General features: G+C 39.1%; 1 protein-coding gene across 3 annotated transcripts in view; it reads left to right on the forward strand.

Annotated features, from left to right (window-relative positions):
- Positions 1-13649, forward strand: part of LOC126251369 (probable RNA helicase armi) — a 56322-nt gene that overhangs the window by 21322 nt on the left and 21351 nt on the right. For all 3 annotated transcript variants that reach the window (XR_007545728.1, XM_049951751.1, XM_049951752.1), the window contains 2 exons: positions 4269-4776; positions 8670-8995. Coding sequence is in view for 2 of the 3 variants with exons in the window: in XM_049951751.1 (XP_049807708.1) it covers positions 4269-4776; positions 8670-8995 (834 nt within the window). In the remaining variant the exon portion in view is untranslated. The remainder of the gene's footprint in view (positions 1-4268; positions 4777-8669; positions 8996-13649) is intronic.

Consider the following 13649-nt stretch of genomic DNA (forward strand, 5'->3'; position numbering starts at 1 on the left):
CTTTCCATTAGTACAACCATGACGGTACTTGGTAATACATTCCACATCAGTGACTTTGTCATTGTCCAAGAAGGTAGCTGTCACTACACCTTTTAGGGAACTATGGCATCTTTATTCCCAGGATGCATCCAGGGCTGCAGACATACACATATTGCTGTCATTCATGTCTACATTTTCCTGAACAGCATTTTTCATATTATCATTTGCTACCGCCTTCAAAGTCTTGTAACATACCCTCTCTGTTATTGTTATTGTTCTTTTTGTTATTGTAGTTGTAGAGATATGAAATTATTGTAGTGGTTTGCTTAGTCAGCCGCACTTCGGAATTTTTTGACATTAAATGGAGCCTGAAACTTGCGTAATAAATACTTCGCATGAAGCGTGATTTGCGGCATAAACAAAAATTAATTGCGGAGATGCAATCCACAGAATATTAACAGAAAAGCTTTAGAACAATGCGCACGACTGACTAGACACATTCAGAGGGTACGTACATTCGCGTACGAGTGGTTGCGATCTGATGAGAAAGATCTATCTTAAATTTTTTTTGTGTAAAATAATTACGTCGTAACACACTCGGAGATTGCGAACGTACAATCAGGGTAGAGGCATGTTCTTCCTATCATTCCCCATGGCCTGGATAAAAGAATTGCAATTATTTAAATTTAATAATATTTCTTTTTCAATCGGACTCCTATTTTTATACGAAAAGGAAGATTGCAGTTTCTGAATGTCTCGGCAAAAACACATCGAAATTAATCTTAGCAGCCACCAAAGGAAAGTAGTGAGCACAATCACATACCTCTATTGTTGAGCAGCGCCGTCGTAAAGACCGTCGCCTCCATCTAAAATTCGCCTTCTCGAATTAACGGAATCATTTGCACTCCATTGGTATGGGATTTAGGCTTGATCTTGACAGAAATTATAAAACACATTTTTCATCATTTAACACACACATAGACATAAAACTATACAGTACATCTTTACCCCAGCACATCAGAACAAAAAGGTGGTTAATACTCGAAGTAATAAAAGAATCTCGAAATTAGTCCTTTGTCTCTCAATGATAAAAAAGTTTTTTAGAGTATTCCTCTGGTATGACAGTCGAACAAATTTTCTTCTTGTATCTTTGAGATTAAATTACAACATTTTTTAGTTCCTTTTCAGTCTGTAGAATAATTTTATTGTACCTGTCAGACCTTGTAGGAGGAGATAAGTCCATTACAGCACAGAAAATTTGTGCATTTCTGTAACCTTTGCCTATGCACTGCATAGTATAAGCAAGTTTAATATTTGTGGTATACATACTCTGTTTAGTTACACCACAAGAATAACGACATTCGTTTAAATCACAAAAATTACAAACAATTCTTAATTTTGTTGTGCAACCTCTTCTAGCACGTATCTCCTCAACTACCTTCACACCACTATTGCCACATTCCTTATACTGCAAAGCTTTATTTATTAGTTCAGATAGAGCAGAGCGTTCATGAATAACGCAACCTGTATCAATAGTTGGTGCCTCTTATTATCAGCATTAATACTGTCAAGCTCAATGCCCAAATATTTCAGTTTTAGCTTCGAAGCACTTGGAGTAGTTGAAGCTGTATTGTATTCCAGTATTAGCAGAATTAATCCATGTGGTGACTCAATTTCTATAAAATGTACATTATTTAACACCAAACTTCTTAATTCTTCCCTTTGCTTTCAAGTGGAATAAGAAACTTACGCACACTATAAGAAACTCACACACACAATTACTTTGCTGTAAACAAAATATTAGTGCCAAAACAATGACTAAACTCTCTGTATAAATAAAAGATAAGCAACTGTAAAGCTTTTGCAGGTTAGCCAGCTTAAGGGACTAAAGAGTCATAAAAATGAAACAAATGAGAGCAAAACTTTATTTTTAACAGAGTTGATTATATGCCTTGAGGACGTCTTGGTGCGTGCAGCCACTTTTAAATTCCTTTACTTTTGGTACTTTCTGTTGTTCATTTCCCTGGAAGTAAACTTTTTCTTGTTCATAAAACTACAGAGAATTTTTTAAGACAAAAATTTTAAAAAATTCATTTTTTGACAGTTGTTCACATACAAGTCCCCTTAAGTACATGAAAATAGAATATGCTGAACTGAACAAAAACATCCATTTGTGGCAAGTACAATTTTGTAAGCTATTATGTTTGTGTGTGCCACTGTGTGATCATTGATAGGTGATTAGTGATATTTTTGTCTGTTTAATAAAGATGCTCTAGATGTAAGGTACTGTTGGTAGCTTCATGTTGCAATGACAGTAAACTCTTCAGTACTAGAAGTAAATGATAGGACTTTCTAACTTTAAGTGTCCCGCCATCTTTTGCTTGTGAGTTTGAATGGACATAAATAAATGAAATATATTTATACTGAATACTTTCATCCCCTCTCTTCATTTGTTTGATTCTGTATTTCCTATTTTATGTGTTGTTTTGTTCTCTTTTGTCCTAATTCTCTGCCACATACTTTGCCCTTTGCAATTTTAACATGTGTGAAACTTCTTGGCAGATTGAAACTATTTGTTGGACCAAGACACAAACTCGGGACCTGTGCCATACACGGGCAAGTGTTCTATCAACTGAGCTACCAAAGGACAACTCACAACTCGTCTTCACAGCTTTACTTCTGCCAGTACCTCATCTACTACCTTCTAAACTTCACAGAAGTTCTCCTGTTAAATTAACAAGACTTACACTCCTGGAAGAAAGGATATTGCAGATACATAGCTTAGACACACCCTGGGGGGTGTTTCCAGAATGAAATTTTCACTCTACAGTGGAGTGTTTGCTGATATGGAAATTCCTGGTGGATTAAAACTTTGTACCGGACCAGGGCTCGAACTCTGGACCTTTACCTTTAGCAGGCTAGTGCTCTCCCTACTGGTCGTGATTCATACTTCAGTAGTTCAGTCAGTAGAGCACTCACCCACAAAAGGCAAAGGAGCCGAGTTTGAGTCTTAGTCTGATACACAGTTTCACTCTGCCAGAAAGACTCATATCAGCACACACTCCAATGCAAAGTGAAAAATTTTGTTCTGTTCAACATTTGTGTTTGCCTGCCCCTAACATTTACCATTTATCTTTCCTTTTGGCTCATCGAGTGCTGTTTCATTTGTGAAGATAGAGATGGGCTGACCACAACTTCTTCAGGAGACAAAAATCCTAGTACAGCCATTAGAAGTGCATTAATAAATAAAATACCATTTCTCCTAGCTTCCAAATTTTCTGGGAAAGGTATTAGGAAAGATGAAAGTGGAAAAGAGGGATAAGGTCAGTCAGGTCACTCGAATCCCAGATTTGCAGAGAATCTTGAGAAATAATGGAAAGAGAAACAAAAATTAAATAATCTTACTCCATTGAAGAGATCAGTAAAATATTTCACTGAACAACAAAAGTGTTTACAAATATGGTATTGAAAGTTCTAGCACAATGTGATTAATTTAGAAGTAAAGTTAACAGCTCACGGAATAATAGAGGCATTGAGTTGTCGACCCCAGTGGTGTTTATCCAGCCATCACAATGTAGCTGTATGTGTGTGGGTAGGGGGGTGGGGGTCGGCGCACATTTATCTGTGTATTGTTGCCCAAAAGAGGATTTGCTCAACAGCTAGCAAAGTTTTCAGTCTTTTTGTGAGCCTGCTGGCATCTTAATACCTCTACTATCTAACGAGTTGTTACCTTTACTTCTAAATTGATCACAAAAAATGACTGCTAAATAAGAAGGGAAGGTCACCAATCAAAGAAAAAATGATACTAACTGGAAAAGATTGTTGGAGAGAAGGAAGAGCTTGCCAGTCAGTGTTGTGAGGTGCAAATGAGGTAGAACTTAATGGAAATATAGAACATATGATAGCCATCAGTGATTAGTAACATCTGTAGTTCATGAGCTACTACCCGCTCCAGCAATGTTACTCCTGTTAATGGTTGCAGACCTCATGGGCTTCATTGTATATCTTTATTTTCCTTTTTCGTGCTATGTCATACTTGACATGGCATTTGTGGTGACTACCCTCTCTTGCCATTAAAGCATTTATATAGTTTTCCCTTCTTCATTTTCTTTATTTCTTTCATTGGAGGAACTTCGATTTAAAAGATATGAAATCTGTCACCATTTGGTATGTAGCTGCTGCTACCTCTCGTGCTAGCTAATTTAAAAATTGCTAAGTTTTATTTGCTTTGTGCTGAATGGTCTAAACTTGATTTTTCTATTTTCTTTTGTTTTCTTAATCCTTTTTAGGAATGGAATATGAAGGATTTGTTCATGAAGTTTACCAGAGAGAAGTTTGGTTGAAGTTCAATAAAAATTTTCACCTCGCATATAATGGAGAAGAATATGATGTAACGTTTCGAATAAGCCGTAGTGGATACATGAGATGTCATGCTGCAGTTGATCTTGCAGTTAAAAACCTTGGTTCTGACATGCTCTTCCCAACAACAGTTACTCTAAAATCACCACAGCTTCATATTGATGATGATGATGATGATGATGATGATGATGATGAAGGGCAGCACCAGAAGAGAACTTCCAGCACTTCTAGTACAAAGGATAAAATAGATTTTGCAAGGCGTAAAATACAGTGGTTTAATAGAAATCTAAATATTTATCAAAAGAAAGCAATAAAATGTATTTTAAAAGGAGAAGCCCGTCCCCTTCCATATGTAATATTTGGTCCACCAGGAACAGGCAAAACAGTCACACTGGTAGAAGTTATTCTTCAAATATTTCATCTGATACCTGATAGCAGGTGAGTATTGCTTAGTTAGTTTAAGTGACATATTTTCTGTCATCAAGAATTCTGTTCATTATATATTTCTATCATGTACAAAATTTCAACTGATTTACTCAAATTATAATTTTTTTGGTTTTATTTATTTAATCTTTTTATCAACATTCTGTTGGCTGATTAGATGTAGGCTGCTGTGATTTCCTCTCCTGTGACAATATGTTCATCTCAGAGTTGCACTTATAACCAACATCCTAAATTATTTTTTCCATATATCCTTATCTCTGTCTTCACTTACAATTTCTTCCACTCTATACCTACCTCTATTAACACAGACATTATTCTCTTGCGTCTGCATACCTTATCATTGTGCCCTTTCTTCTAGTTGGAGTTTTTCACATATCTTTTCTTTTCCAGTTCTGCAAATAACCTTCTCATTTCTTATAAGTCCTCTTAATTTTCAGCGTCCTTGTTAGTGATGCCAAATCTATGTTTGAACTGAGAGACACAAAAGGAAACTGCATCCCTTGTCCATCTTTCCTCTAATTTCTTAACATTAAAGATTCAGGCGCCTATCAACATTTATTGATATCTTCTCAGTAAAGAAATGATTTATTTCAAAATTAGTATGCCGTTCATATTACACAACTATTCATCTGTATGTTCAACTTCCATTAAACATAAAATTTCCATATTTTACGTTATAAATTTATCTCAATGTATAAAGCTGAATTCATTATGGTGTAGTAGCAAATAATGTAATTCTGTTGTGCAGATTGAACTGCCAATGTTCCAGTGCTCTTCAGGTGATACAATACATTACTTCTGGTGTTAGATCTACATCTACATCCATACTCCGCAAGCCCCCTAATGGTGTATGGCGGAGGGTACCCTGAGTACCTCTATCGGTTCTCCCTTCTATTCCAGTCTCGTATTGTTCGTGGAAAGAAGGATTGTCGGCATGCATCTGTGTGGGCTCTAATCTCTCTGATTTTATCCTCATGGTCTCTTCGCGAGATATACGTAGGAGGGAGCAATATACTGCTTGAGTCTTCAGTGAAGGTATGTTCTCGAAACTTTAACAGAAGCCCGTACCGAGCTACTGAGCGTCTCTCCTGCAGAGTCTTCCACTGGAGTTTATCTATCATCTCCGTAACGCTTTCGCGATTACTAAATGATCCTGTAACGAAGCGTGCTGCTCTCCGTTGGATCTTCTCTATCTCTTCTATCAACCCTATCTGGTACGGATCCCACACTGCTGAGCAGTATTCAAGCGGTGGGCGAACAAGCGTACTGTAACCTACTTCCTTTGTTTTCGGATTGCATTTCCTTAGGATTCTTCCAATGAATCTCAGTCTGGCATCTGCTTTACCGACGATCAACTTTATATGATCATTCCATTTTAAATCACTCTTAATGCGTACTCCCAGATAATTTATGGAATTAACTGCTTCCAGTTGCTGACCTGCTATTTTGTAGCTAAATGATAAGGGATCTATCTTTCTATGTATTCGCAGCACATTACACTTGTCTACATTGAGATTCAATTGCCATTCCCTGCACCATGCGACAATTCGCTGCAGATCCTCCTGCATTTCAGTACAATTTTCCATTGTTACAACCTCTCGATACACCACAGCATCATCTGCAAAAAGCCTCAGTGAACTTCCGATGTCATTCACCAAGTCATTTATGTATATTGTGAATAGCAACAGTCCTATGACACTCCCCTGCGGCACACCTGAAATCACTCTTACTTCGGAAGACTTCTCTCCATTGAGAATGACATGCTGCGTTCGGTTATCTAGGAACTCCTCAATCCAATCACGCAATTGGTCTGATAGTCCACATGCTCTTACTTTGTTCATTAAACGACTGTGGGGAACTGTATCAAACGCCTTGCGGAAGTCAAGAAACACAGCATCTACCTGTGAGCCGGTGTCTATGGCCCTCTGAGTCTCATGGACAAATAGCGCGAGCTGGGTTTCACACGACCGTCTTTTTCGAAACCCATGCTGATTCCTACAGAGTAGATTTCTAGTCTCCAGAAAAGTCATTATACTCAAACATAATACGTGTTCCAAAATTCTACAACTGATCGACGTTAGAGATATAGGTCTATAGTTCTGCACATCTGTTCGACGTCCCTTCTTGAAAACGGGGATGACCTGTGCCCTTTTCCAATCCTTTGGAACGCTACGCTCTTCTAGAGACCTACGGTACACCGCTGCAAGAAGGGGGGCAAGTTCCTTCGCGTACTCTGTGTAAAATCGAACTGGTATCCCATCAGGTCCAGCGGCCTTTCCTCTTTTGAGTGATCTTAATTGTTCCTCTATCCCTCTGTCGTCTATTTCGATATCTACCATTTTGTCATCTGTGCGACAATCTAGAGAAGGAACTATAGTGCAGTCTTCCTCTGTGAAACAGCTTTGGAAAAAGACATTTAGTATTTCGGCCTTTAGTCTGTCATCCTCGGTTTCAGTACCATTTTGGTCACAGAGTGTCTGGACATTTTGTTTTGATCCACCTACCGCTATGACATAAGACCAAAATTTCTTAGGATTTTCTGCCAAGTCAGTACATAGAACTTTACTTTCGAATTCATTGAACGCCTCTCGCATAGCCCTCCTCACACTACATTTCGCTTCGCGTAATTTTTGTTTGTCTGCAAGGCTTTGGCTATGTTTATGTTTGCTGTGAAGTTCCCTTTGCTTCCGCAGCAGTTTTCCAACTCGGTTGTTGTACCACGGTGGCTCTTTTCCATCGCTTACGATCTTGCTTGGCACATACTCATCTAACGCATATTGTATGATGGTTTTGAACTTTGTCCACTGATCCTCAACACTATCTGTACTTGAGACAAAACTTTTGTGTTGAGCCGTCAGGTACTCTGTAATCTGCTTTTTGTCACTTTTGCTAAACAGGAAAATCTTCCTACCTTTTTTAATATTTCTATTTACGGCTGAAGTCATCGATGCCATAACCACTTTATGATCGCTGATTCCCTGTTCTGCGTTAACTGTTTCAAATAGTTCGGGTCTGTTTGTCACCAGAAGGTCTAATATGTTATCGCCACGAGTCGGTTCTCTGTTTAACTGCTCAAGGTAGTTTTCAGATAAAGCACTTAAAAAAATTTCACTGGATTCTTTGTCCCTGCCACCCGTTGTGAACGTTTGAGTCTCCCAGTCTATATCCGGCAAATTAAAATCTCCACCCAGAACTATAACATGGTGGGGAAATCTACTCGAAATATTTTCCAAATTATCCTTGAGGTGCTCAGCCACAACAGCTGCTGAGCCAGGGGGCCTATAGAGACATCTAATTACCATGTCTGAGCCTGCTTTAACCGTGACCTTCACCCAAATCATTTCACATTTCGGATCTCCATCAATTTCCTTCAATACTATTGCACTTCTTATCGCTATAAACACGCCTCCCCCTTCGCTGTCCAGCCTGTCTCTGCGGTATACATTCCAATCTGAGTTTAGGATTTCATTACTGTTTACGTCTGGTTTCAGCCAACTTTCTGTCCCTAGTACAATATGGGCGTTGTGACCGTTTATTAATGAGAGCAGTTCTGGGACCTTTCTATCGGTTACTCCAATGAAGTATGGCTTCAATGGGACTGTAATTTTGCCATATAATTTGTATTATGATACTTAGCTGCTTTGGATGTACTCACAGAAAACCCAAAGTTTTTTGAACTTGGTATTGGAACTGTGTACATGATAGTGACTGCTTCAAAACTTCCAGTAAATATGCAAATGATACCTATTTCGTTCTCCTGTAACATCCTTCTTTCATGTTTTGGATTCCACGTATGGTCCACTGCCTTTTATGTTGGCGTTCACAGCTGAAAATCTGTGGCAGGTATTTTGATTTTGACCTATTTCTGATGCACTGCTTACTTTCAGATTGGTTGTTGCTACGCCATCAAATAGTTCTGCTAATCTTGTGGCTCAGCGATTACTGGAGTCAGGTTTGCTCCAACCTGGCGATATGGTAAGACTTGTGGGTTATCGGTACCTGGAGGAAGGTGGAATGCCTGAGGATCTCATTCCTTACTGTCTCTGTGCTGAAGTAGAACAATCACATCTGATGGGAAGACATCGGATTACTGTAGGTACTTGTGTTGCACTTGGCCAGTTGTTCATTGCAGGATTGCCTCGTGGCCATTTCACACATGTACTGGTGGATGAGGCTGGACAAGCACTTGAACCAGAACTGCTTATTCCTGTTGGTGGGTATGGTTAACTTAGTTATTTATATTACTTTGTTTAACCCTTTTACTTACTTTGAAAGTTGTGGGTGGGTTATTGTGGTAATTTTGTGCTTTGAAATCTCCTATGCGCAATACACTTTATTCATTCTGTAGTTTGTTAGTGTGCATTGCCCATGAATACAGGAGCTTTTATTAGGCATTGTCAAGTTGTCTACAAGTTTTGTGTTCTCAGTATAATTTTTTGGGCATAGTCTTACTTTTTATGCACTTGTGTAGGAGAGATGTGAAGTATGACACTTCTAAGCAATGAGCTCAACTAATGTTTGTAGAAATATTTGTGTGCTGTAGATTCCAGTGAACAAGTTTGATAATTGACGTGGAGATTTCAAATAAGCATATACAGGGTGTCTCTAACCTTCTGGATCACATTGAAACAGGTGATAGTGGGTCAATAGATAGGGAACCAATGGTCAGAAATGCATATTTACCGTGTTGTACACATACACAGTATAAACCGAATAACAACAATGTAGCTTATAATAATTGTTCAAAGTGATCACCACCAGTGTCAACGCATGCATGGCAGTGGCACATGAAGTTCTGTCACACTCGCTCAAAGATTCCTGGTGTCTATTGTACTAGGAGACAGGATCTAACACCATCTCCTCTAAGGCTTGTGTTTGGACATGTGTTTGGTGGGACCATTTGTCGGCTCCTTGTAGTGTGAACACCCCGTCTCTCATAAGTTGGTATCTGCGGAGATAAACGTCTTCCAGTTAGGATGACGACTTTGAGGAAAGCATTCTCTATGCCTTTATGCTGGTTTACGGGCACTACATCCTGCCACAACTCACATTAAATGAATGTTTGCCAACTCTCCTGATGGGTAACATTCGATCTTTGACTAGGCATCATGCACTGTTCAAAAGGTTTGAGACACACTGTATGATACATCTTTTTAAGCAAACAAGTTCTCAGAACAAGAGATTTTTCTTTTAATTCTTTTAACCTACAGTTAACAAACTATGTAACATTTCAAATAATTAAACTAACCTGTAAACCCTACCCCCATGAACCATAGACCTTGCCATCGGTGGGGAGGCTTGCGTGCCTCAGCGATACAGATGGCCGTACCGTAGGTGCAACCACAACGGAGGGGTATTTGTTGAGAGGCCAGACAAATGTGTGGTTCCTGAAGAGGGGCAGCAGCCTTTTCAGTAGTTGCAGGGGCAGCAGTCTGGATGATTGACTGATCTGGCCTTGCACCACTAACCAAAACGGCCTTGCTGTGCTGGTACTGCGAACGGCTGAAAGCAAGGGGAAACTACAGCCGTAATTTTTCCCGAGGGCATGCAGCTTTACTGTATAGTTAAATGATGATGGTGTCCTCTTGGGTAAAATATTCCGGAGGTAAAAATAGTCCCCCATTCGGATCTCCAGGCGGGGACCACTCAAGAGGAAGTCGTTATCAAGAGAAAGAAAACTGGCATTCTACGGATCGGAGCGTGGAATGTCAGATCCCTTAATCGGGCAGGTAGGTTAGAAAATTTAAAAAGGGAAATGGATAGGTTAAAGTTAGATATAGTGGGAATTAGTGAAGTTCGGTGGCAGGAGGAACAAGACTTCTAGTCAGGTGAATACAGGGCTATAAATACAAAATCAAATAGGAGTAATGCAGGAGTAGGTTCAATAATGAATAAAAAAATAGGAGTGCGGGTAAGCTACTACCAACAGCATAGTGAAAGCATTATTCTCGCCAAGATTGACACGAAGCCCATGCATACTACAGTACTACAAGTTTATATGCCAACTAGCTCTGCAGATGATGAAGAAATTGATGAAATGTATGATGAGATAAAAGAAATTATTCAGGTAGTTAAGGGAGACGAAAATTTAATAGTCATGGGTGACTGGAATTCGAGAGTAGGAAAAGGGAGAGAAGGAAATGTAGTGGGTGAATATGGTTTGGGGGAGATAAATGAAAGAGGAAGCCGTCTGGTAGAATTTTGCACAGAGCATAACTTAATCATAGCTAACACTTGGTTCAAGAATCATAAAAGAAGGTTATATACATGGAAGAACCCTGGAGATACTAGAAGGTATCAGATAGATTATATAATGGTAAGACAGAGAGTTAGGAACCAGGTTTTAAATTGTAAGACATTTCCAGGGGCAGATGTGGATTCTGACCACAATCTATTGGTTATCAACTGTAGATTAAAACTGAAGAAACTGCAAAAAGATGGGAATTTAAGGAGATGGGACCTGGATAAACTGACTAAACCAGAGGTTGTACAGAGTTTCAGGGAGAGCATAAGGGAACAATTGACAGGAATGGGGGAAAGAAATAGAGTAGAAGAAGAATGGGTAGCTCTGAGGGATGAAGTAGTGAAGGCAGCAGAGGATCAAGTAGGTAAAGAGACGAGGGCTAGTAGAAATCCTTGGGTAACAGAAGAAATATTGAATTTAATTGATGAAAGGAGAAAATATAAAAAATGCAGTAAATGAAGCAGGCAAAAGGGAATACAAACGTCTCAAAAATGAGTTCGGCAGGAAGTGCAAAATGGCTAAGCAGGGATGGCTAGAGGACAAATGTAAGGATGTAGAGGCTTATCTCACTAGGGGTAAGATAGATACTGCCTACAGGAAAATTAAAGAGACCTTTGGAGAAAAGAGAGCCATTTGTATGAATATCAAGAGCTCAGATGGAAACCCAGTTCTAAGCAAAGAAGGGAAAGTAGAAGGGTGGAAGGAGTATATAGAGGGTCTATACAAGGGTGGTGTACTTGAGGACAATATTATGGAAATGGAAGAGGATGTAGATGAAGAAGAAATGGGAGATACGATACTGCGTGAAGAGTTTGACAGAGCACTGAAAGACCTAAGTCGAAACAAGGCCCCGGGAGTAGACAACATTCCATTGGAACTACTGACGGCCTTGGGAGAACCATTCCTGACAAAACTCTACCATCTGGTGAGCAAGATGTATGAGACAGGCGAAATACCCTCAGACTTCAAGAAGAATATAATAATTCCAATCCCAAAGAAAGCAGGTGTTGACAGATGTGAAAATTACCGAACTATCAGTTTAATAAGTCACAGCTGGAAAATACTAACGTGAATTCTTTACAGACGAATGGAAAAACTGTTAGAAGCCGACCTCAGCAAAGATCAGTTTGGATTCTGCAGAAATGTTGGAACACGTGAGGCAATACTGACCTTACAACTTATTTTAGAAAATAGATTAAGGAAAGGCAAACCTACATTTCTAGCATTTGTAGACTTAGAGAAAGCTTTTGACAATGTTGACTGGAATACTCTCTTTCAAATTCTAAAGGTGGCAGGGGTAAAATACAGTGAGCGAAAGGCTATTTACAATTTGTACAGAAACCAGATGGCAGTTATAAGAGTCGAGGGGCATGAAAGGGAAGCAGTGGTTGGGAAGGGAGTGAGACAGGGTTGTAGCCTCTCCCCGATGTTATTTAATCTGTATATTGAGCAAGCAGTAAAGGAAACGAAAGAAAAATTCAGAGTAGGTATTAAAGTCCATGGAGAAGAAATAAAAACGTTGAGGTTCACCGATGACATTGTAATTCTGTCAGAGACAGCAAAGGACTTGGAAGAGCAGTTGAACGGAATGGACAGTGTCTTGAAAGGAGGATATAAGATGAACATCAACAAAAGCAAAACGAGGATAATGGAATGTAGTCTAATTAAGTCGGGTGATGCTGAGGGAATTAGATTAGGAAATGAGACACTTAAAGTAGTAAAGGAGTTTGGCTATTTGGGGAGCAAAATAACTGATGATGGTCGAAGTAGAGAGGATATAAAATGTAGACTGGCAATGGCAAGGAAAATGTTTCTGAAGAAGAGAAATTTGTTAACATCGAGTATAGATTTAAGTGTCAGGAAGTTGTTTCTGAAAGTATTTGTATGGAGTGTAGCCATGTGTGGAAGTGAAACATGGACAATAAATAATTTAGACAAGAAGAGAATAGAAGCTTTCGAAATGTGGTGCTACAGAAGGATGCTGAAGATTAGATGGGTAGATCATGTAACTAATGAGTAGGTACTGAATAGAATTGGGGAGAAGAGGAGTTTGTGGCACAACTTGACTAGAAGAAGGGACCGGTTGGTAGGACATGTTCTGAGGCATCAAGGGATCACAAATTTAGCATTGGAAGGCCGCGTGGAGGGTAAAAATCATAGAGGGAGAACAAGAGATGAATACACTAAGCAGATTCAGAAGGACGTAGGTTGCAGTAAGTACTGGGAGATGAAGAAGCTTGCACAGGATAGAGTGGCATGGAGAGCTGCATCAAACCAGTCTCAGGACTGAAGACCACAACAACAACAACCTGTAAACTTCAAAGCTTTCTTGGTGTGATTGGTAATAAATACATTTCTGGATGACTGTTTATGTTGTGGATTCAGTTTTGATATATACTGTTTCAATAGTCACTTTATTTTCACGAATCAGATTATATAAACACTGATCTTTGATGTGCTTGCTGTTGATGAACAATAATGATTGTCATTATGACCATAATGTCATATAATTTGTAACTATTTATTTGTATGGTAATGGAAAGCCCCTTGAGGAGTGGAAATAATGGAAGGAGTAAAGGTAACAACTAACTGAGTAGTTAAGGCATTGAGTCACTTATAGGCA

Source organism: Schistocerca nitens, chromosome 4 (genome assembly GCF_023898315.1).
Source record: "Schistocerca nitens isolate TAMUIC-IGC-003100 chromosome 4, iqSchNite1.1, whole genome shotgun sequence".
NCBI lineage: Eukaryota > Metazoa > Arthropoda > Insecta > Orthoptera > Acrididae > Schistocerca > Schistocerca nitens.